A 22,994-nucleotide genomic window follows, 5' to 3' on the forward strand; every position below is an offset into this window, starting at 1 on the left:
TTCAATTGTAAATTTACATTCTGCACTTTTGTGGACAATGTAATTCTTATCCAACAGTCAGCATCATATCATCACAAAGCCGATTTCGTTTCACCGGCCAATACCTGAGAAAAGAATGATTAGCAATGCAGATTCATTGGATAGAAAAGATACTTGTTCCATTTGGTTATTATGTAAAGACCCAGTGAATGTCATGAAGTGAACAGAAGAATTTCGTGCATTTTTACTCAGAAAATTAGATCGTCAGATCAGACCTAGTATGCACTTTTTGCCCACCATCCCTCCCGCACATAGCGTCCATTGCTGGCGACGTCGATGATCGATACCGGACAAAGTTATCCACTTACAAAGAGAGGAGGAGTCTTCGTAAACGAAATGCAATATACATAGCGCATCGCAATGCATCTTAGTCCAGGAACGCCTCTTCATATAAAAGTCGTTCGGCAGAATGCGTTTCAGTGCATAACGTAATTGAATTCGCCGTTTGTGGGAAGTAGTCTGTATCGACTTAAAGTTGTGCGTTAAAAAGGTGTGCTTCAAGCTGAAAGTAAAAGTGGAAACCGGAGGTCATGAGATACAGTTTGATATTTTCATGATGCGATTCAGAGTATTCGTTTGAAAATATAGCAAATTAATAATCAAAGTGTAATTAAAGCAAAAAGTGCAGCAGGTATAAATTTAAGACTTCTTTTGTAAAAGACTGCAATTGTGTCATCCAGAAAGTACTGTAGCAAACCTGAGGCTGAGTGGTCCGATTCTAATTTTTATGTTTAAAAACCTAAAACAGAATATAACATTTTTATGTTACTGAATGTGTCGCACGAATGACTAATAACAAAAAAATATATATGGATATGTGATCCGGGTTGGTGGTTTAAAGCATATGGTGTTGTTCTTACAAACCAGTTGTCGTATGTTCGAGACCAGACCTGGAAGGATTCCTAGTGTCAGTAGGATCGTAGTACTAGCCACATAACGATTTTGTACGCTAAGAATTGCCTGCAAAATTTATTGAAACAGAAATGGGTAAATTCCACTAAAGAAATATGTAATGCCAAGACTTTGCTTTGCTTTATATGTGGCCCAATAAATTTACAAGAATAGTCATAATATTACACACTAAGATTTAATTCCTTTGTTCGGTAATATATTAACGAGAAATTTCGGTAATCTATAGAAATGACCGATATTTCTTAACATGAGTTTTATTTTAATAATAATTGTGCAATTTTGTACCGGACGATCAGTTTACCGTAAATTTTCATTACAAAATTTAGTAAATATTATGCGTACAACTTTGCTTCCGCCGTTTTTTCCAAATTTTAAAGCTTTATTGCGAAAAAGTGCTTACAGATGCATTATTCAAAGTATTGTCCGTCGCTAGCGACAACTTTCTCCCATCTTTCCGGAAATTTTCGGATCCCGGCTCGAAAAAAGGAGTCCTCTTTTGACGCTATCCATGAAGCAATCCATTTTTCCAACTCTTCGAAGGATTGAAAATGTTGATCTGCCAGGCCGTGTGCCATCGAACGGAATAGGTGAAAGTCAGAAGGGGCGACATTTGGGGAATACGGCGAGTGGGGCAAGACTTCCCATTTCAGCATTTCCAGGTACTTTTTGACCACTTTTGCGACATGAGGCCGAGCATTGTCGTGTTGGAGGATGACTTTGCCATGTCGCTCTTGATACTGTGGCCGCTTTTCTTTTAGCGCGCGACTAAGGCGCATCAGTTGCATTCGGTAGCGATCTCCTGTGATGGTTTCACCCGGTTTTAAGAGCTCGTAGTAAATTGTTATTCATCTTTGAAGGTTTTTTCTCTTCCACCATCATGTTTGTCTTCGACATCGAAATCACCATTTTTCAAACGTTGAAACCACTCCCGACACGTTCTTTTACTCAGAGCAGCATCACCGTAATTTTTTTCGAATTGTAACAGAAAAATAAAACTTCCCGCAAATGGTGAGAATTGGGCACATAAACAGAAAATTTCGAGCGTGAATAATACGAAAACAAGAACAACTGTCACTGAAACGGCGATGACAATTCGTTAGGCACTGTACACACTCACTTTAAAGGCATTATCATCTAAATATTTTAACCAGCCTCAGCCGGTACAGCCACCTATCGGAAAACGGCGGAAGCAAAGTTGTACACCTGATAAAAGCTATAGAACACATACGCTCTTTTCAAAATTTATTTTTGAGTGAAAATTGGGTAATTCGAAGGAGTTCGTGCTAGCAGGCATCAGCTGCTTCATTAAATTGCTTCATTGCTTTCTGTCGATCGGACACACACACATGAACATTTTCCGATCTCGTCGAGCTGGGCTACACTTTTCATAACTAAATATCGTTTAAGCTCGCTAGTACATTGTATAAGCATTTATGTTATGCAATACTGCGTGGGAAAACATTTCATCGTACATTGTAGTTGATTAGTGCGTCATTTTTGTTTTTATTAACAATCTTTATTTCACTGATAGAAGAAAAAACATTCGTTAATTGTAATCTAAATCGAATTATGCTTTTAGCGAGTAGCCTGAGGCCATTAATTTATTTGCAATTGCAATCCGATAGGATGTCCATTTTTGAACTATCAATGCTTTAGTTGCGTCTTGGATTATTTGCATCTTCGAATCTACTCATACTTTTAGTTTTTTTATAGTCAGTTGAAATGTGCGTAGGGCCGGCTCGCACTATAGTAGATTTGCAGGAGAGTTAGTTAATATACGATTTGATCGACTGTACTTCGATTGATTTCATCGCTAATCAGATTCAGACATGATATACCGAGCCGTAGTGAGCGTTTCTGATGCCCCAGGCGAACTCAAAAATATTCGCCCCCGCAAGTTTGAAAAAAAAAACACCATGAAGACGAACACACATTTTTTTTATTTTTCAGTAATGTTACTTTAAGTAACAATTGTAGTTTTAGTAAATACTTGTAGCTGTGTTAAGTGTTACATTATAAATCCCGCATTGAAACTGAAAACTCTACAAAAGCTTTCTTAGACCCATTAGAAGAGTGGACAATTCTTCATAAGGTTTATAAAGCAAAACGAAACCTGCATTAATTCTAAGTTGAAATGTTTGAAAATTCAAGAAAGTTCTAAAATCTGCTTCACGATTAACATTAAACTTATTCGGATGAATTCCATAATAAGGAAATCTTAGATTTTTTTCACGACTTTGAGGCTTTCTCAGAATTTAAAAATTAGGATTATAACTAATCGCCTTGAAATAAATGCGCTTTTTTCAAAAGTCTGAAGTATTTATAATTTTTTTTGTGATTCATCGTCATTTTGGTAGAAATTAGCTTATTTGCGTCAAAACTTGTGCTGGCGTTCTGAAAATGAAACATAAAAAAGAAAACGATTCTTCTTTTTCGTATTTTGAAATTTATTTCATGTCAACAAATGCTACGGTAGAACATTAAAATTGCGGGCATGAAATTTTCCTCAATGAAACATCCAATGAACCGCAACTGACCTCAGAGGAAAAACACTACTACTGCCTCATATTCGTTGTTTTTGCTGTCTCATTCGTAAATGATCGCATCCTAAACAACCGAAGGCGAAGCGTTTTCGTCTTTCATTGCAACAAAAGAGGGTGTCAATGTCAACGTTACTCGTTCCCCTACGACAAGATGAAACCAAATTGGTCATTTAGCCGATTTCTTCAATTGTCCTAAAATCGTAATTGGAATTGATTCGGGATAATGGCAAATGAAAGATGACACCCGTTTTGTTGGCCTAAAACCGCACTTCTGAAAAATACCATATTTAAAATTTTATTCATTCCCTGTGTTTCATTAAAAAAAATCTTGATTTTTTAGATTGATTCATAATCCTCAGAACGGGATTCCCACGTAAACTTATTGACTTTATTAGATGCTAAGCATCAAACCATTTCCTTCGGTGTATCTACCAGGCAAATGATCGCGGCATTTTCCGTCAACCGAGCGCAAATGAAAAAAAAATCGTTAGGGGCACAGGTACAGCGTGTTGGGTAGTCGATACCTTCAACGCAGCCCACCTGGGTTCGATTCTCTACCCCGCACATAGGGTCAGAAAGTTTTTCTGGCCCGACGAGACAAATGATCTTATGATTAACCTTTAATTGCATTGAATCCCAAATATGGGACACACATTTAAAAAAATTCTACAAAGCGTTGTAATGTATATTTTTCACCGATTGCATGATGTTCCATATTTGGGACGCATTTTTAACTCACAAAAAAATTTCATAAAATTCTCTTCATATCGAGAGAAGCTGCATCTACCTGACACAAAACGAGAATTTCGTACACAGCTGATTCCTGATATTTAAAAAAAATCCAGGAGCGCTCTATACTTATGAAATAATTTTTTTTGTTAGTTTTGTAACTTACCATACAAATATCAGGTGTACAACTTTGCTTCCGCCGTTTTCCGATAGGAGGCTGTACCGGCTGAGACTGGTTAAAATACATAGATGATAATGCCTTTAAAGTGAGTGTGTACAGTGCCTAACGAATTGTCATCGCCGTTTCAGTGACAGTTGTTCTTGTTTTCGTATTATTCACGCTCTAAAATGTCTGTTTATGTGCCCAATTCTCGCCATTTGTGGGATTTTTACTTTTCTGTTACAATTCGAAAAAAAATGCAACTGAAGCGCATCGAAAGCTTTCAGTAACTTACGGTGATGCTGCTCTGAGTAAAAGAACGTGTTGAGAGTGGTTTCAACGTTTTAAAAATGGTGATTTCGATGTCGAAGACAAACATGAGGGTGGAAGAGAAAATAACCTTTAAAGATGAATAACAATTTACTACGAGCTCCTAAAACCGGGTGAAACCATCACAGGAGATCGCTACCGAACGCAACTGATGCGCCTTAGTCGCGCGCTAAAAGAAAAGCGGCCACAGTATCAAGAGCGACATGGCAAAGTCATCCTCCAACACGACAATGCTCGGCCTCACGTCGCAAAAGTGTTCAAAAAGTACCTGGAAACGCTGAAATGGGAAGTCTTACCCTACCCGCCATATTCCCCAGATGTCGCCCCTTCTGACTTCCACCTAATTCCGGAAATAGTAATAGTGGTAATAGTGGTCATATTTTCCCAAATGGATCTCTCACTTTTCTCAGCGAAGGTTTAACCAATTTTCACAAACTTAGGTTCAAATGAAAAAAATCCTGTATTTTATCTGGATCTGACTTCCGGTTCCGGAATTATAGGGTGCAATGTGTTTAAAATTTTATACCATCCCTTAAGGTCTGAGGACAGAGGGTCACGTGTTGAGTTTTAAATCGACCACGTGGCTCGCTCAATTCCCTTTTGCTCATCGTATTTCTCTTGTACTCTCTCGTATATGAGCAAACGGTGCCGGATTGCCAGCATACATTTTATTATTTTGATGAGAAGTTTTATCACATAAATCTATCGTATGGGTTGGACATTACATGGATTCCAATGAACAATGATAAAATATTCAACTTTCACAAAGATTTAATGTCTATGTGTTTGGTAGCCTTGTCGATCCAATTTTATTTCTCTCTCCCTTTTCAGAATGCTATCAGGAAACCAAAGCGAAAACAAATGGCGGATGCATTGAAACTGAGAAATACAAGACTTTATTTTTATCGCGATGACATATATGTTTTTATGTACTAATCGCATCTAAACTAAATTATCTAGACTTTGTCACGGTAGATTTATGATGCAAACCTTCAAAGCCGAGATATTCGATGAACAAGTATGGTATAGGTATGCATTTCCGAGCGTTCCAATTTTCAGCAGTTCTTCAGTCAGAAAAAAATACAACACGACCGCTAAACTCAATGAATCATTATGAAAATTTCACAGAATATTCTCAACTAAATTTTGAAGACATTGTCAGGTGGGTTTTTCTATATTCTGCACTGTTTCCAATGTTAAATTAAGACACTAAATTCAGTTGCAGAATCTAGTCAAGACAGCAGTTCCAAGAATCTAGTTCCAGAAACTAGAAATAGGATTCAGTTCCAGAGGCTTAGTTTTAATTTATGTGTCTGGGGACGGGTGTAATGTGATGGGTAGATCACGCAGCCCTCCTGGGTTCGATTCTCAACCCCGCACATGGGGTCAGAAAGTTTTTCTGGCGCGAAGAGGCGAATGACCTTAAGGTAGCGCTTCGCCGTGGTCAGGTCGAAGCAAGACAACTCACTGCTTCCTCTTGCTTTGTCGCCGAAATTTCACCCTAAATTGCAAATTTCTAAAATACTAACCCGATTCACGAAAAATCAAAAACATACGATTGTAGGTAAATGATTTTACTATGCATTTGGCGAAAAATATCAGTTAGAAAGCTTTTCTTTCGCGAGATTTCGTGCGAGTTTTGTTAAAATTTGGTTTTCTTTTTTCCTTTTCTCGCTATAAACAACTCGCATATGTAGGGATGTGCTACGTTTTCAACAAAGCGTCAAAGCTAGTAGCGATGAAAATCTTTACTGATTTCTGGTTCTACTGAAATATGAATAGAAATTATTTTACAAAGTAGTAACACTTACTTACATTTTCTACTCATCTATATTCAACGTTTACGCAGAGAGAACGGACAACGAAAACAAAAGAAATGTTGTTAGCGTCTACCGCATGTAGCATTTTGCACACCCCAATGCATGCGTTGACATTGTGTGCGTGCGAAAGAATAAGGAAAAACTCATTTATTTTTATAACTCGCACGAAATCTTTCGATAAAAATGTTTATCAGGCACAATTTATATACGAATCGATTGAAAAATTAATTATCTAGAATCGTATGTTCTTGGAATTTCCGTTTTCTTCCCCGTTTTCTCACAATTTTGGGTGAAGTGCGTGAAACCCCGGGATAGGCAGCGAACTCCCGTGACCACGGCGAAGCGCTACCTTGAGGTTAAAACCTCTATAATCGAAACAAAAAAAAATTTATGTCTCTATGTTTTCTGGAGCTAAATTCTAAACCTTAAGTTAAGTCAGATTTCAGGTGAATCAGAATCCAGATTCGCGTCTTCAACCAGCTGAACACCGGAACTGATATCCAGGGCTTGTATTGTGAACAAGAAAACGTCCGCTGTGAAAACTTTGCTTGACATAACTGAATGAGAGACCTATATTAGAGAGAAACTGGATGCGTGAGAGTATATGCTACTGAGCAGATCAGTTCCCTTGCTTGGTAAATTGCCTGTGCTGTCAGTCTCAGTTAACAATGTACGCGAACATACGAGAATGAAGAACTTTGTTTCATGGCGTGCTACATGATGCGAAGCTTACAGGTTTACAAAAATCATTTTTGAAAATAACGTTTGTACTCCAAGATCAAATTTGATCACATTTCAAAAATATTTCAAACATTGTATAGCATAAATTTTGCTTTTGATCCCGTTTCCAAAACGCTCAATTTGTTTCTTGAGAGTTTATACTGTGTATAAATCCTAGAAACACAAAAAGCAATGTTTATTCAATTATTATTCATTGGAACTAAATGTTCTGAATCTAGTTTTCTCATAGGCATCTTCAATATGATGACCGTTCATCAAATGATAACCTCATGAAGCATACTCATCAGCTGGCGCACATCTTCATGTGAAAGAACGAAGCAACTCTTCTTGCTTGGGTTGCACTGTGATTTCTACCTAACATACGAATGTGTGTGAATAGCACAGCGGGTGAAACTCTTTTGTTAATATTCGTTGCTTCAATTTGCAAGCCCTGCTGATATCAGCCTGAATGCTTCACAACCATCGCCCGAGTGCGAAGAAGTAAAGCAAGGATGATGAATTTTCCTCATTGCTTGCATAAGTTTGAGAAAACCGAATTTAATCATAAAATGCTGATCACATTTCTGATGGCATGAAGAAAGAATTGGGTTGTTGCGCTTGGTACAACTCGAGATATTCACGATTAAGTTCTATCCATTCTTCCACGAGGTGAATTCTGAAAAAGTGCCCTTTTTCGTCTCACCCTTACTAGGGCTCTGATGGTATATTAATTATGGTAATACACGCTTCTCTGTTGCAAAAGTTCTAAGTTAATTCATTCGCGCTTCGTTCCGATAGAAATCAGTTCTCAGCTCAAAATAATACGAATTCGACTTTACGCATTACTGGAATATTCACTTGGATTAGCTTGAAAACCATGACAAAACGGCGTAACTCGTACTCAGTAGCATCAGTAGTCGCGTGACTTTAAGTGCCACACTTTTACACAGTAGTTTACTAGTCGCGTGAACAGACACAACACTCCCTACACCATTGGGCACGGGCGGTCCTGTGAGCTTCCGAATCGTGTATAACTGAGTGTGTTCATGGGAACAAAAGGAGAGAAGAGAAAAAAAACGTCGCGACGCTTTTCATTCATAAGTCCGGTGGTTATTCGCAAAGCATGCTCAGTACTGCACGAGTAATGTTCGCGAGTGTCAGGCAGCTTAAGTAAGTTGCGTTTTTCGATAGTCAATTACGAAAGGCGCCATCGACAAAAAAATGGATTAGTTGTCTGCGAAACCGTTTCTGATAGAGAGAAAAAAACAGATAACTTTAATTTATTAAACAATAGGTTGTAACTAAGGCTGTGCTTATTTTAGCTGTATATAATTGAACCGTAGTTGAAGCACTATTTTGCCACTAGGATAATGAGGAACTTTTTGTGTAAAGTGATTGTGTTAGTTAGCTATAACGTTTATGCATCTGAATTCCAATCCGATCAACATGCTGGCGAGTTGGATGCCACGCAACATCTGAAGAACCCCAAGTACCCACTGGTTTGCATCGATGATGGCTGTTTGCGTGGTAAAAATATGGACGGATTCCAAGCAGGACCTTTTGATGCTTTCATCGGGATACCATTTGCTAAGCCACCAGTCGGAAAGCTGCGATTTGCGGTGAGTATTACTTGTAATTATATGGTGTTCTGGATCATGGTACAGTGGTCCTTCGATGGTTCAAAACCTTGGATACCTGTAGTGTACCAAGCGACTCCTTCGAATACAGCTTCAGCCTCGAAAATATGTTCAGTTTGTTTTAACAACAATAAAAAAAAGTTGCTCAGTAGCGAAGTACTTGCTGAAAGGAAAATCCAAAATACACATAAACAAATTGACTTCAAATTTCCACTATAGCTGTTATACATATGTTTAGAATGCAAAATCAGCCAAGCTCTAAACACCAGACTCAAAATGCAAGCCACACAAAATAAAATAGCGACTCTCGACATGATTACTATTGCATTTCCAATGTTTCCGTCAAATTGAGCCAAATTGTGACCCCGGTCAATGCTTGTAATGGGTTGAATGTACGCTCAAAGTTGTTGATACTCATGTTTTGTGCGAGTACAACTCTAGTCTGCTAGCCAAGCAATAAATAAACCAGATTTAATCACGGTTTGCCTGTCAAAGTACGTTGGAAAAAATAGGAGCCTACAAAAATGTGCCTCGTTAGTCTATGATAGTATAGCAGATTTTTCAGCTCACATTGCATATCATGTGTAATTATTTTTATCTTGACGAGTCAGCGCCGACCGCGCCGAGCTCGTGGCACGTGTGGCCTTAATTAAGACACTACCTTTTCGTCATTGGTAAACGCTAACAAATACCTTTCTAGACTAGACTGAGCGTTTGTTTCATTTTTTTTTGTTTTCACAGAACCCTGTTCGGAATGATCCTTGGGAGAAAGGAACAATTTACAATGCAACAGAGGAAAAATCCATGTGCCTCCAGAAGAATGATCTTATCCCGAACGCACTAGTGGCAGGAAGTGAAGATTGTTTGTATTTGAATGTGTATCGCCCAAAGGTAAGTTTTTTTTTGTTTTTGATTGTGACCACTCGATAGCATACATACAGGTACAGTTCACATAGAAATATCATTCAACAGAGTCACTGCCACGCGCCACTAATTAACAGACACCGCGGGTGGTAATCTCAAAGCGAAATTGTCGCCGATAAGCGTTGGGCCTCACACGGGTAAACAACAACTGGTCTCTCCCGGTCGTTACTTGGTGTCAATTACGCACAGGGTCTTGACATGCGGCACTTTTTTGTCACCAAGTGCAAAACACAAACCTCTTTTTTAATTCACCTGGTGGTGTGATATTGCTTTTCTCATTAGCATTTCATTAGAAATCGATACCACAAACAAAAAGGTAGTTCAGTGAAAAGAAATATTCCATTCTAGTATTGATTGGCATAAGCATAAAAGACCGCCCGTATGTTATTACAAAATGTTATTCTGAAACAGCAGGCTTGGGAATAGCATGTTGATTCACATTATGCAAACTGCATTGATCCCGACATGCTAATCAATACCGACGCCGGCCACGTCTAAATTCAGAGCTACTTGGGAAGGAAATTATTGTTAGTTCAATACTAGAAACCGACAAATCCTCTACATTCCCACATGCATCACAACAAGGAATAGTTTGATAGTGACTGTTCGAATAATATTATCATGAGTTTTTCTGCTCTGGTTAGCCGGTTACCGAAAATGTGTTGAAATTTTATCGTGTTTTGTATTGATATGCATTTCCTACTAAAAATACGATGTACGACACGACAGCTTCACTTCAATAACAGTAACTTATATGAAATAAATTCATGGAATGAGTTGAAGACAATTTCAACAGTCACATTTGTTGGTCATCTCTATCTCCGGAAACACATCGACTCATTTTTCTTCCCTAGAAGTCGGATTAGTAAAGGCTATCTGCGTCGCTCCGGAAGCGCCACCATGTGTTTACAATGGTCTCTATTTTCTTCATTTACATAAACGCAACTGGAATTTTGAACACTTCTGTCCGCATTATCTGCAAAAACCAGATTTTTTTGGTGAGTTTCCACAAAAATTTTGTAAATATAAAAAATTAGGTACAGGATTCGCTCGAATTTTGGGTAATTAACCGATGCAAGGAAGGCCATCCGATTCAGCTCGACGAACTTGTTGTTCACAAAGAGGTCAAAGGAAAGGTTTTTTTTTCATAAATACGTTTATTTCATAGGCAATATACATAAGTTTTTCTTCGCTATAGCAATACATAGTACTTTAAACCTAATACATTTCGAATATCATATTAGTATGTTGGTATTCATTAGTTAATCTAAACACTGTTTTTATCAAACGAGTTGCTATTATAAATTACATTAAATAAAATACATTTATTTTGTACATGATCTTATAACTATTTCCGGTTTGTTTGTATCAGTTCATTACTTTTATTTAATATAAGATATTGGTTGAACTCATGGAAGAGAAAACAGTCTAACATAAAATAAAATTTAAATTGGAACTCCAATAGACTTAATGAAATAATAAAGAAATTTCATGTAAGGAACGTCACGATAAGCAAGAATGTCGCGAACTGGGACATTGGATAGTCTACCTTGGGTACGTAAGGAATTAATTAGTTAAGATCTGACATCACGATACTCCACGCATGTCCAAACAACATGGTCAATATCGCGGTAACCTTCGCCACAAGCACAATGATTAATCTCGGAAAGTCCAATTCGAAGGAGATGTGTATCTAACGTGTAGTGATTGGACATGAGTCTGGACATCACACGAATTAAATCTCTACTCACATCCAGTCCCTTGAACCATGCCTTTGTCGATATTTTAGGAATAATTGAGTGCATCCACCGTCCCAGATCATCTCTATCCCAAGAAGCTTGCCAGCTGGCAAGTGTTCTTTGGCGAGACGCGCTATAGAATTCGTTGAAAGCAATCGGTCTCTCATAAATTTCACCCTCAATAGCACCACGTTTGGCTAAAATATCGGCTCTTTCATTGCCTGGAATGGAGCAATGAGCCGGGACCCAAACTATTGTAATTTGATAATTATTATTCAATATGACGTTCAGGCACTGTTTTATTTTGCCCTAGAAAAATGGTTCATTTTTGCCAGCAGCGTTTGAGCGAATGGCTTCAATTGCACTCAGACTATCTGTGAAAAGAAAATAATGGTTTGGAGATAATGTGACGATTACATTCAAGCTATAATGAACTGCTGCTAACTCTGCTATATAAACAGATGCAGGTTCTTGAAGCCTAAATGAGACCGACACATTATTGTTGAATATACCAATCCCAGTAGCCTCTTCAATTCGTGATCCGTCCGTGTAAAATATTTTCTCAGAGTCAATATACCTGAACTTACTTATATTTTTGGAATTTCCAACGAGCGTAGGTATTCCGAGATTCCACGCACTTCGCGCTGCATGGATGTGTCGAAAAATAAAGTTGAGTCAGGGACATTTAGGGGGCTGACACGGATAGGAATATATCTTGATGGGTTGATTTCCTGTGACATATGGTTAAAATATACTGTCATGAATCTTGTTTGAGATTGAAGCTCGACCAGCCTTTCGAAGTTATTAATAACCAGGGGATTCAGTACCTCACATCTTATTAGCAGTCGCGATGAAAGCTCCCAAAAACGATCTTTCAATGGAAGAACTCCCGCCAGAACTTCAAGACTCATTGTATGTGTCGAATGCATGCAGCCTAAAGCAATTCGCAAACAAAGATACTGAATTCGCTCCAGTTTGATAATAGGAGAGTTTGCAGCGGAACGAAAGCAAACGCATCCATATTCCATCACTGAAAGTATCGTTGTCTGATACAATTTTATTAGATCTTCCGGATGAGCACCCCACCAAGATCCTGTTATTGTTCGAAGAAAATTTACTCTTTGTTGGCATTTTGTTATCAGAAACCTAATGTGTCCTCCCCACGTGCATTTGGAATCAAACCACACCCCAAGGTATTTGAAAGTCAAAACCAGCTCTGTTTTCTCCGTAGAGAATTCGATACCCAGATGAACAGCCCAAATGGACAATTTATCTAAGGTATCTTGCAATGGTTTATGCAGATCAATAGGGTCCAGTAACTGATACCACGCCATCATCTGTCAATTGTTTTAGTGTACATGGGATTACTAAACAGCTGTCAATGTCATTCACGTAAAAATTATAGAGGAGCGGACTGAGGCATGAGCCTTGCGGTAGACCCATGTAGCTAATTCTGAATGTTGCCAAATCGCCATGTGAAAAATGCATGCGTTTCTCTGACAAAAGGTTGTGCAAATAATTATTTATAACCGCTGGGAGTCCATGTTGGTGGAGCTTGTCTGAAAGAACATCAATGGAAACTGAATCAAATGCTCCTTTAATGTCTAAAAATACAGATGCCATTTGTTGTTTTTGAGCAAAGACAATTTGGATGTCACACGAAAGTAATGCAAGGCAATCATTCGTCCCTTTATTTCTACTGAAGCCAAACTGAGTATCTGACAACAAACCGTTCGTCTCGACCCAAGTGTCGAGACGTCGTAGAATAATTTTTGCAATGGGTCTATATGAGTTGTGATTGGAAGCTGGTTCCCCGGCTTTTGAATGGCGATAATTTTCACTTGCCTCCAGACAGGTGGAACAATATTTTGCTCAAGAAACTTGTTGAACAATTCAAACAAACGTATTTTTGCGAGGTCGGGCAGATTCCTCACCAAGATGAATTTAATTCTGTCTAATCCTGGAGCGTTATTGTTACAAGACATGAGTGCTATGGAAAATTCCATCATTGAAAAGGGGCTATCAATGGAACCATTATTTGGAAAAGATTCCCTAATAATGCTATGCGTAGGAACAGAATCTGGACAAACTTTCCTCGCAAAATCAAATATCCATCGGTTCGAGTATTCCTCACTCTCATTTCCTTCGTTACGATTCCTCATTCGTCTGGCCGTATTCCAAAGTGTGCTCATTGAGGTTTCTCTTGACAAACCTTCGACAAAATGTCTCCAATAGCTACATTTCTTGGCCCGAAGTATGCTCTTGTACTTGGTTTCTAAAGTCAAGAATTTTTCAAAATTCTGAGGAGTTCCTCCTCCTCGTTTTAAAAACTTCTTGAAAGCATTTTGTTTCGCGTGTTTAGCATCTGAGCACTCTTTGTCCCAGCAAGGGTTTGGAGGCCTTCTGTTAGACGATGGACCAAGAAATCGTTTGGTTTGGGCTTGTTCTGCGGCCTCCAGAATCGAACAAACGAGGAAGTCATATTCTTCAAGTGGGGGGAGCTCTTCCATTGAAGTTAAGGCACTTGAAATATTACTTTGGTATTTAATCCAGTCAATATTTTTTGTCAAATCATATGGAATATTAACTGAATTAACAATGCTTTTGTTACTGCTAATTGAAATGATGATTGGTAAATGATCGCTACCGTGTAAATCAGGAAATACTTTAATCTAGTCGAATTGAAGTCGAGCAAAGAGATAAATCTAAAGCACTTGGACGTGCAGGAGGTCTTGGGATCCGTGTCATGCTACCCATATTTAGTACCGTCATGCTAAAATTGTCGCAAATATTATATATTAGAGATGCTATCATTGTAAACGGAACCCCACATCATTCCGTGCGAATTGAAATCTCCTAAAATCAAACGTGGAGCAGGAAGGGCTTCGACAATTTCATTAAGCTGTCGTTGTCCAACTTGAGCTCTTGGAGGAATATATACCGAAGCAATGCAAATGTCCTTTCCTTTAATGTTTATTTGACAAACAACAACTTCTATACTAGAAGTCGAAGGAATGTTTAATCTATAAAAGGAATAACATTTCTTAATTCCTAAAAGCACTCCACCATACGGAGAGTCTCTATCGAAACGTATAATGTTAAAGTCATTAAAATTTAAGGCTATGTTTGATGTAAGCCATGTTTCGCATAAAGCAAATACATCACATTTTTGACTATGCAACAAAACTTTAAATGAATCAAGTTTTGGCATGATGCTTCGACAATTCCACTGCAGAACAGTGATTGAATCATTTGCGGCGGATGATAAATTATCCATCAAATGATACAAAACCTGAAAGAACTGGCCATTGAGCTGATGACTGTTTCAAAGAAGTTCTAGCTATTGGAAGGAATGCCGTTATGATGGTCTTCAGAGGTTCAAAAATATTGAATGCTGCGAAAATCCATTCTACAATTTCCGAAAACTTCAGTAATCCTGTTGGTGAATGTGAAACGGAGCCCACTGGATTATTGTCTTTTCTTGAGCTAGTTCCTGGATTGGTTTGTGAATTTGACAAACCAGGAGGCACAGTTTTTGGTTTTAAATTTGGCTTTTTAGCTTTAGCACGGGGATCTTTTTTTGAAGGTGTAATTTTAGGTGTCTTTTTTGGTATTTTGTGGTTTGGTAATCTCCTCTTAACAGACCCTTGAGGAGTGACAAACGAGGTATCTTTACTATTTCCGTCGGAGTCAGATTCCTCTGGCTCCGCAAGATTTGAAAAACCGTTTTCGGTTTCCAAAGGGGAGACATGTATGACCGTTTTAAGCATTTCTGCATATGTGCGCTTAGAACGTGCTTTTAAAGAATGCTTAATTTTGTCTTTACGCAACTTAAATGCAGCGCATACTGAAAGATCATCATGGGGTCTCTCCCCATAATAAACACATTTTTCAACATCTTTATCGCAAAGATTATCCTTATGAGGCCCTTGACATTTGATACATTTGTACTTATTACTACAGTAAGTAGCTGTATGTCCGAATTTTTTTACAGTTCGTGCAATTCATAACATGCGGTACGAAAAGCCGAACCGGAAGACGAATTTTATCGATATAGACATGGCTAGGCAACGCAGACCCGGTAAATGTTACGCGAAACGAATCTGAGGGACGATAAGACTTTTTTCCATCGACAATAGATGCTGAGTACAATTGCTTGCACTCGAGTATCTTAACTCCCTCAAGCATGGAGTTTTTAAAACGACCAATTCCATTTTTAAGTAAATCATCGGCTGTCAGACTTGCCTCAGTCACAACACCGTCAATTTCCACCTCCTTCGATGGAATGTAAACTCTATATTCAACAGCAAATAATTTACAGGTTACAATATCGTTTGCCTGTTTGAAGTCGTTGACAATAACTCGAATTTTATCTCTATTAATTTTACATACTTCTTTAACTTCAGAGAGATGTGATGTCGAATCCTTTGTAATTTGCATCAAATTTAAAATCTTTTCTTTTTTTTTTGAAGATAGACTATCCATGGCCCAGTGGTACCCTGTGGATAATGTTTAGCCCTCGAAGTATTTAAGCTCTTACTAGTATCCGGGATCGGATTCGGATGATCTTCCATGAGATCATCCATTACATTATTTTTTTTTGTAAATAAATAATGCCAAAATGAAAGCTTATGTTTAGTAAAATTTCAGATATAATAGAAATAAAAAAAAAATAAATTAAATTAAATCTACCTTGTAGCTGATGTCTCTGTTGATGTAAAGAACGATGTGAACCACGCCCTCGTACACGGTACCTATAAGGGATAATATAAGTGGTTTTGTGTGAGCCGGCTAGAGGAAGCAAACAACAACCCAAGCAACTAAACGTTTCGCGATTACTGAAATAATCTACTGGTTTCCTGGCTACAACTTTTGCCAACTTCGAAGCCCACAAGTTCAGCATGAACATAATGAACATTCAGCATTAATTAAAGCTGTTGTACTTATACTGCTATTGAATTTTATCTGAATCCAACTTCCAGTTCCGGATTTATAGGGTAATATGTGAAAATTAATAATAAAATATGTGGTTGCAAGGAGGTGTGCATTGAATGTGATGAGGAATTTGAATGCTGGTTATGATTATCTATTAGATTGTTGGTATCAACACTTTTTTTACGCTTTCGGGATGTGAGACTAGTAGAGCGTTCTCGCGATCCAGACACGTCTGAATCGAGTAATTCTTGTTTCAAAGGCTTTTTATTTTCGATAGTTAAACCTGAAGCCTTATTTACAGGTACGGGTGGCGGTAGCGTTTTAATGGCTGAGGCTTTACTCTGCTGCTGCTTCTGCTGTGATGGCGTGATAGAGGACGAACCCCGATTGTCAGACAGACCTTTGATCTGCAGGGACTCGACCGCTTTCAAAAGTGCAGCCAGCTGATCTTGTGAGATATTGACTTCGCCACGGTACATGGCGCGGAGCTCTTGAAATTTTACATCTTTCAGTATGAAGATGGGGTGCATATCGTATTGTTGTGAGAGTAGTGCCGCAAAGTACGGACTACATGCTGAGAGAACAACTTTGTGGGCCTTCAAGAATTTCCCTTCAGCCGCCAAGGTGCAATCCATGTTCCAGTGTTCCATGCTCCAACATTGTGTCGAACACGAAGATGAGTTTGCTCTGGTGATTGTTCCATCGAAGACAGAACTACTGATCATCATCCATTGTGTTGTTGCTGTTTATATTTGTTGGTTCTTAAGTAGCACAGTCTTCATTTAATATCACAATTTTAATACTACACTTCACCTCAAAATTTTTATTTTCACAATGGCGTCCAGTTTGTTCTTTTTTCAAACTCACTTTGAAACTATGCATTGAGCGTTAAAAATTGTATAGTGCCACCTAAAGCGACGAAGTGAAACAGGGAAAAGTTCTTATCTCGGTTTAAAACAGATCCAATTTGTAGGTTATGTTTGTTGCTGGCCATACGAACCAACTTCGGCTATTCCGGTACTAGAAATTAGGTTCCGGAAGTATTGGAAATAGTGGCCAGAAACTACAAAAAGGATCTACTTTCTTCAAGATAGCCAAATCGATTTTCACAAACTTATATATTCAAAGGAAAAGTCTTACGGTTTTATACAGAATCCCTAAATTCGTTGCGGATAATTCTTCCAGTTCCGGATCTATAGGGTGCTTTGATTCGTAGACTTTGCTAGATTACATTCGAACAAACTTTCCTGTTTCTATTCAATGAACAGTTGTTTCTAGAACTCCACAGTAATATTGATGATGGAATGAATAATATGAGAAAGGCATCATTATACCACTAGGTGGATTACAAATACTAAATCCAATACAGATTTTACACATGTCTAATGGAAACAAATGAATGCATTCAAGCAATATTTTCAGATACAATTTTTGAAGTCATTCTTCAGTATATATTCGAACACAAGAATCTTGTCTGAATTTCGTTAAATTCCCGTAAACCGAATCACGGAGACCAGCTGCATCAAAAAATATAAATCATAAAAAGAAATGTGCCATAAAATCGTTTCGAAGATACTTTCCATGGGTGGTCGTTCTCTACATTGACAGAATGAAAACACGAAGACGGCGACCCATCGATGGTTTGAGCCAGATAAAGGGAGATCTAATTGGATGATAGTGTAATAATCACAAATTATCGAACTGCCTCTGTTCAACCGGCATGAAATTACTTGGTTCTTGAAAAGTTAAATTAAACTGAGAAAATCTGAAAATTTCTAGTATCTAGGCATTGGTTATTGATTACCAAGGCGGGTTTTTAATCGGCATCACAACGGAATATATTGATAAAAATATTTTAAAAGTTAATTAAACGGAGATAATATTAATCAAATTATTAATTTACGAGTCCAAATTATAAACTTGTTTCTAAGCTTCCTTTTCAATTATATCAGGAAAACTATACTACTTTACTGTTATTTTTTTCCAGGATCGTAATACTACCAAAGCCTTTCCGGTCATGGTTTACATTCATGGGGGTGGATTTTTCGCAGGCAGCGCCAGCCCATCGGTTGTTGGACCGGAGTACATTATGGACGCAAAACGTACGATTCTGGTCACATTGCAGTACCGGTTGGGCGTGTTTGGATTTTTTTCCACCGGAGATGGAATGGCCCCTGGTAACTTCGGGCTCAAAGATCAAGTTATGGCTTTACAGTGGGTGAAGAAGAACATCGCCGAGTTTGGCGGCAATCCGGAATTAGTGACCATCTTCGGACAGAGCGCCGGTGGAGCTTCAGTTCATATGCACATGATGAGTCCGATGAGTGAAGGGCTATTCTCGAGGGTTATAATGATGAGTGGCAATGCGATTGCTCCATGGAACATTCCTACAAAAGATCCATTTGGTTTGGCAGTGCGGCAAACTGAAGCAGTTGATGTTCCATGTGCCAAAAATTTATCTTCAGAACAAATTGTGAATGTTCTGCGCAATGTAGATGCCACCGTTCTCTCGAAAAGCATTGATAAGTTGAAGGTATTCAGGTTCAATCACGGTTTCGTTATAGCTGCATGCATTGAATTAACTTTGTTTTTTTTTTGTATTAGTTCTGGTCTATTGATCCTTTGACTCTTTACCGACCGGTCATTGAGTCGTCCAATTGGTCGGATCAAGCATTCCTCGTAGAAGACCCACGAGTTTCATGGCAGAAGGGTAACTACCAGCAGTTGCCGTGGATGACCAGTTTTGTACCAAACGATGGGGCCGTTCGTGCAATTGCAATCACCTCAAACGAAAAATTACTCAAGGAATTAAATGCCAATATTAGTTACATACTTCCGAAGTTGTTAGAGAAAGAACAATCTAACGAGTTGCTGCGTTTATTGAAAAATCGTTACTTCAACGATAGCTCGGACGAAGAATGGATAAACCAGAAAAATGCATACCGACTGACAGATGTAAGTATATAGTCTGCCTGCTTGGATGTTAAAAATGGTAAGCACGCATCGCTAACTGAAAACCATTCCGCCATTCTTTCGCTGCAGCTGTACACCGAAGGATCCTTCCTCTATCCGATCCAGTCAGCCGTGAAACAGTACGTTACGGTTGCAGACACTAAGAAGGCGCCGGTTAGCATTTACAAGTTCAACTTTAAAGGCCGCTATTCCTATTCGTTTTACTATACCTTCACGCATCAGGACTATGGGGTAGTGCACTGTGACGATTTGATCTACATTTTTCGCTCGCCCGCACTATTCCAGGACTTTCCACGTAAATCCAAGGAGGCACTGATGTCACACAATTTAGTGCAATTTTTTATCGATTTCGCCATCAATGGGTAGGTTATGTTATTTGCTGGAATGATTTTTTCCCCGATAGGAAACCGTAAACGCAATGCAGAGCAAGAAAACTTTTTAACGAGATTTTCGCGTACCATGCTCGGGTTCCAAGATTAGCTTCCTACCATAAGCTCTGCTTTCCGGAAGCAAAATAATAAGAAGTAAACGGTTTCGCTTTGCTTTGCTTCGGAAAGAAGTGATTTTACTTCCGCTTGTCTGGGTCGGGTAACACATTTATTATCTTTCTACAGTTTTTGGAAACAAAGGAGTGTGACGGCTTTATTAGTCTTATTATAGAGTATGGACTGTCACCGCTCTACTTTAATGAGACAGTAGGGTCTATTAATATTGATTTCTACGGCTAGAAACAGGAAATCTATTCTCTATTTGTTTCAAACAACTCTCAGAGTACTCCTATCTGAACTATGAAAAACTATTGACTTCTTGTAAAAATCATCAAACACACATCGCATTCTGAACCGTTTTTAGATGCTTGTAGTGCGAAAGGTGCTGAAGTCAATAGTTGAAGCAGTCATATATAGCCCACGATGCCAACGAGCAGAGTCCCTTTGACAAATACTACTTTTAGTACAAGAAAACACTTTCATTTATCCGTTGCACAATGCCGTTGGCAAATACTATTATGATGCGAAAATTTATTTTCATTTCCTCTTTGTACAGAGTGGCCACTCCATTGAAGCCTTACCGTTCGTGTGACAATGAAAACGAGATCTACCAATCAATGGACTGCGATGTACTTGAGTTTACCAACTCGGACGAACTGGAGAAACCCTTTGAGGTGCGCATTTTCAATGGACGGAACGAGGATTTATTTACTTTCTGGAATAAATTCTACTGAGGCGTATTTGGTTAGACATTATTTCTGTAGTATGTGTCGCAAAAAAACTTGTGATAATTGAACGAACGGAAAGGTGATTATGGAGAATTTTTCGATCAAAAGCGTTTGTAGTGTTAGTTGTTTACACTCGATAGTTATAGATAGAACTGGGCTCTGACATTCTGGTTTTGTGGAATGTCTTTTTTTTATAAAAAAAGGTTGTTTTCTAATAAATATATACTGATACTTGTAATCGTTGTATGCATTGAATCAGGAACGAGTTCGGAATCTTTCTGATTTATGCTTTCGAAACATCGTACTTTTCCATGGATGAATCTCGACTAAACTCATATGTATGACACAGAATGTCGCTTCCAAAATGTCTGCTTATTCCTTACTAGTGTTATTAAATGAGTCCAACAATTTTGCAAAAATAACTAAACATTTTGACAATAGAGAGGTAGCGTAATCAGCATCGACTTGATTTCGCTACCTTTCTATAGAGCAATTGCAGGAATGAGTAGACGAAAAAGTGATAAAATCAGAATCGATCTTCTCCGACTCACGACTGATTTTTTAAAAGGGCGTATGTATTTTTGCACTTCACAAAAATTGCCTTTTTTAAATCGTTGAAAATCGGAAACCTTTAATTGTGTAAAAATGGCGTTCAGGAAGAAGTTGTATGGAATCGATTGGGCACTCTAAAAAAAATAAACACCGAAACAAATTTTTGATTTTTCTCTCAATAATTACAAAATAATCCGAAAAAGTTAAATAAAAAAAGCATGGTTTTAATTTTTTTTTATAATTTTTATTTTAAAGCTGTTATTAAAACCTACAGATTGATGACTATCCCATCCGTGCCTTTTGAAAAAAGAAGAAGTTACAGCTAAAACAATTTACAGAAATATTCGAAATTTCAGGTGCTCGTTGAAAGATGATCATTTGAACAGTAGAATATTATTCTACAGGATAAAGGCAATAGACTTGTTCATGATATCCTCTCATCTAAAAGTAGCTGTTCTTGAGATACTTGGATATTTAATTATAACACCATTTTTTACATTTCCATGAACTGTTTATTTGCTTGCTATATCCACAATTATTACATGTACATGAATAATTCTTAATTATATTTAAGCTTTTAAGTTTTTGAAAATTGTATGAGTACTACGTGCATCGTCATTCGAATACAGTTTTGTGACCATTTTCACTGGGCTGTCGTCCGACATCCTTATGACATGTCCAGCCCACCGTAGACGTCCGATTTTAGCTGTCCGTACGATGGGTGGTTCTCCTAGCAGCTGTTGCAATTCGTGATTCATACGCCGTCTCCACGATCCGTCTTCCATCCGCACTCCGCCATAGATGGTTCTCAGTACCTTTCTTTCGAAAACACTGAGGGCGCGTTGGACCTCTGCCAACATAGTCCAGGTCTCGTGGCCATAGAGAACAACCGGTCTAATGAGCGTTTTGTAGATGGTCAATTTCGTGCGGTGGCGTACTTTTCTCGATCGGAGGGTTTTTCTGAGTTCAAAGTACGCACGATTCCTTGCCAAAATACGTCTATGAATTTCTCTGCTGGTGTCATTATCGGCGGTCACCAGTGAGCCCAAATACACGAACTCGTCAACCACTTCGATATCGTCACCGTCTATCAATATTCGTGGTGGAAGGCGTAGTGTTTCTTCTCTAGAGCCTCTTCCTCTCATGTATTTTGTTTTTGACGCATTTATGACCAGTCCGATACGCCTAGCTTCAGCTTTCAGTCCGATGTAGGTTTCCGTCATCTTCTCAAGGTTACCTGTTACAATATCAATATCGTCAGCGAAGCCAAAAAGTTGTACGGACTTTCGGAAGATCGTGCCACTCGTGTCGATCCTTGCTCTTCGATTCACACCTTCCAGGGCAATATTGAACAAGATACAAGAGAGTCCATCACCTTGCCGTAGCCCTCTGCCGAGATTCGATGGGACTCGAGAGCCTCCCAGATACTCGGACGTAGCACATCACTCTATCCATTGTTGCTTTGACCAATCGCGTCAGTTTATGCGGGAAACCGTATTCGTGCATTATCTGCCATAGCTGTTCTCGATCGATTGTGTCGTATGCCGCTTTGAAGTCAATGATGCGTGGGTACGTTGTATTCACGACACTTCTGGAGTACTTGTCTTGTTTTTTTTATAATTGCCCACCACACTCCCCCACACCAAAAAGCTCAACAAGGAGCCCCCTGGTAATGGACGCAACTAATCTCAGTTCATTAACACTGGCAAAATTTTAATACTAACAAAAAAAAACAACAAGAAAAACTGAGACTAAAACAATTTAT

General features: G+C 38.5%; 1 protein-coding gene across 6 annotated transcripts; it reads left to right on the forward strand.

The window, feature by feature from the left end:
* The first annotated feature begins 470 nt into the window (after positions 1–470).
* Positions 471–21,373, forward strand: LOC131436579 (juvenile hormone esterase-like). Of its 6 annotated transcripts, none has more exons than XM_058605376.1 (7): positions 471–529; positions 8,548–8,872; positions 9,632–9,781; positions 18,476–19,021; positions 19,093–19,443; positions 19,531–19,823; positions 20,506–21,373. In XM_058605376.1, exons 2-7 carry the CDS (start codon positions 8,624–8,626, stop codon positions 20,681–20,683), a joined length of 1,767 nt encoding a protein of 588 aa, XP_058461359.1. In that variant the 5' UTR covers positions 471–529; positions 8,548–8,623; the 3' UTR covers positions 20,684–21,373. The 6 variants fall into 6 exon arrangements, with proteins under 6 accessions (XP_058461359.1, XP_058461355.1, XP_058461356.1 ...); XM_058605372.1 differs by having other exon boundaries at positions 473–670; XM_058605373.1 differs by having other exon boundaries at positions 473–670; positions 8,576–8,872.
* Positions 21,374–22,994: the final 1,621 nt, after the last annotated feature.

The sequence above is a fragment of the Malaya genurostris genome, chromosome 3, assembly GCF_030247185.1.
Source record: "Malaya genurostris strain Urasoe2022 chromosome 3, Malgen_1.1, whole genome shotgun sequence".
NCBI classification, from domain to species: Eukaryota; Metazoa; Arthropoda; class Insecta; order Diptera; family Culicidae; genus Malaya; species Malaya genurostris.

Coding starts and splice junctions, on each gene's coding strand:
- LOC131436579 (XM_058605376.1), top strand. CDS start 8,624: ATGAGGAACTTTTTGTGTAAAGTGATTGTGTTAGTTAGCTATAACGTT. Junction 9,782..18,475: donor TGAATGTGTATCGCCCAAAG/GTAAGTTTTTTT, acceptor ATTTTTTTCCAG/GATCGTAATACTACCAAAGC. Junction 19,824..20,505: donor ATCGATTTCGCCATCAATGG/GTAGGTTATGTT, acceptor CTCTTTGTACAG/AGTGGCCACTCCATTGAAGC.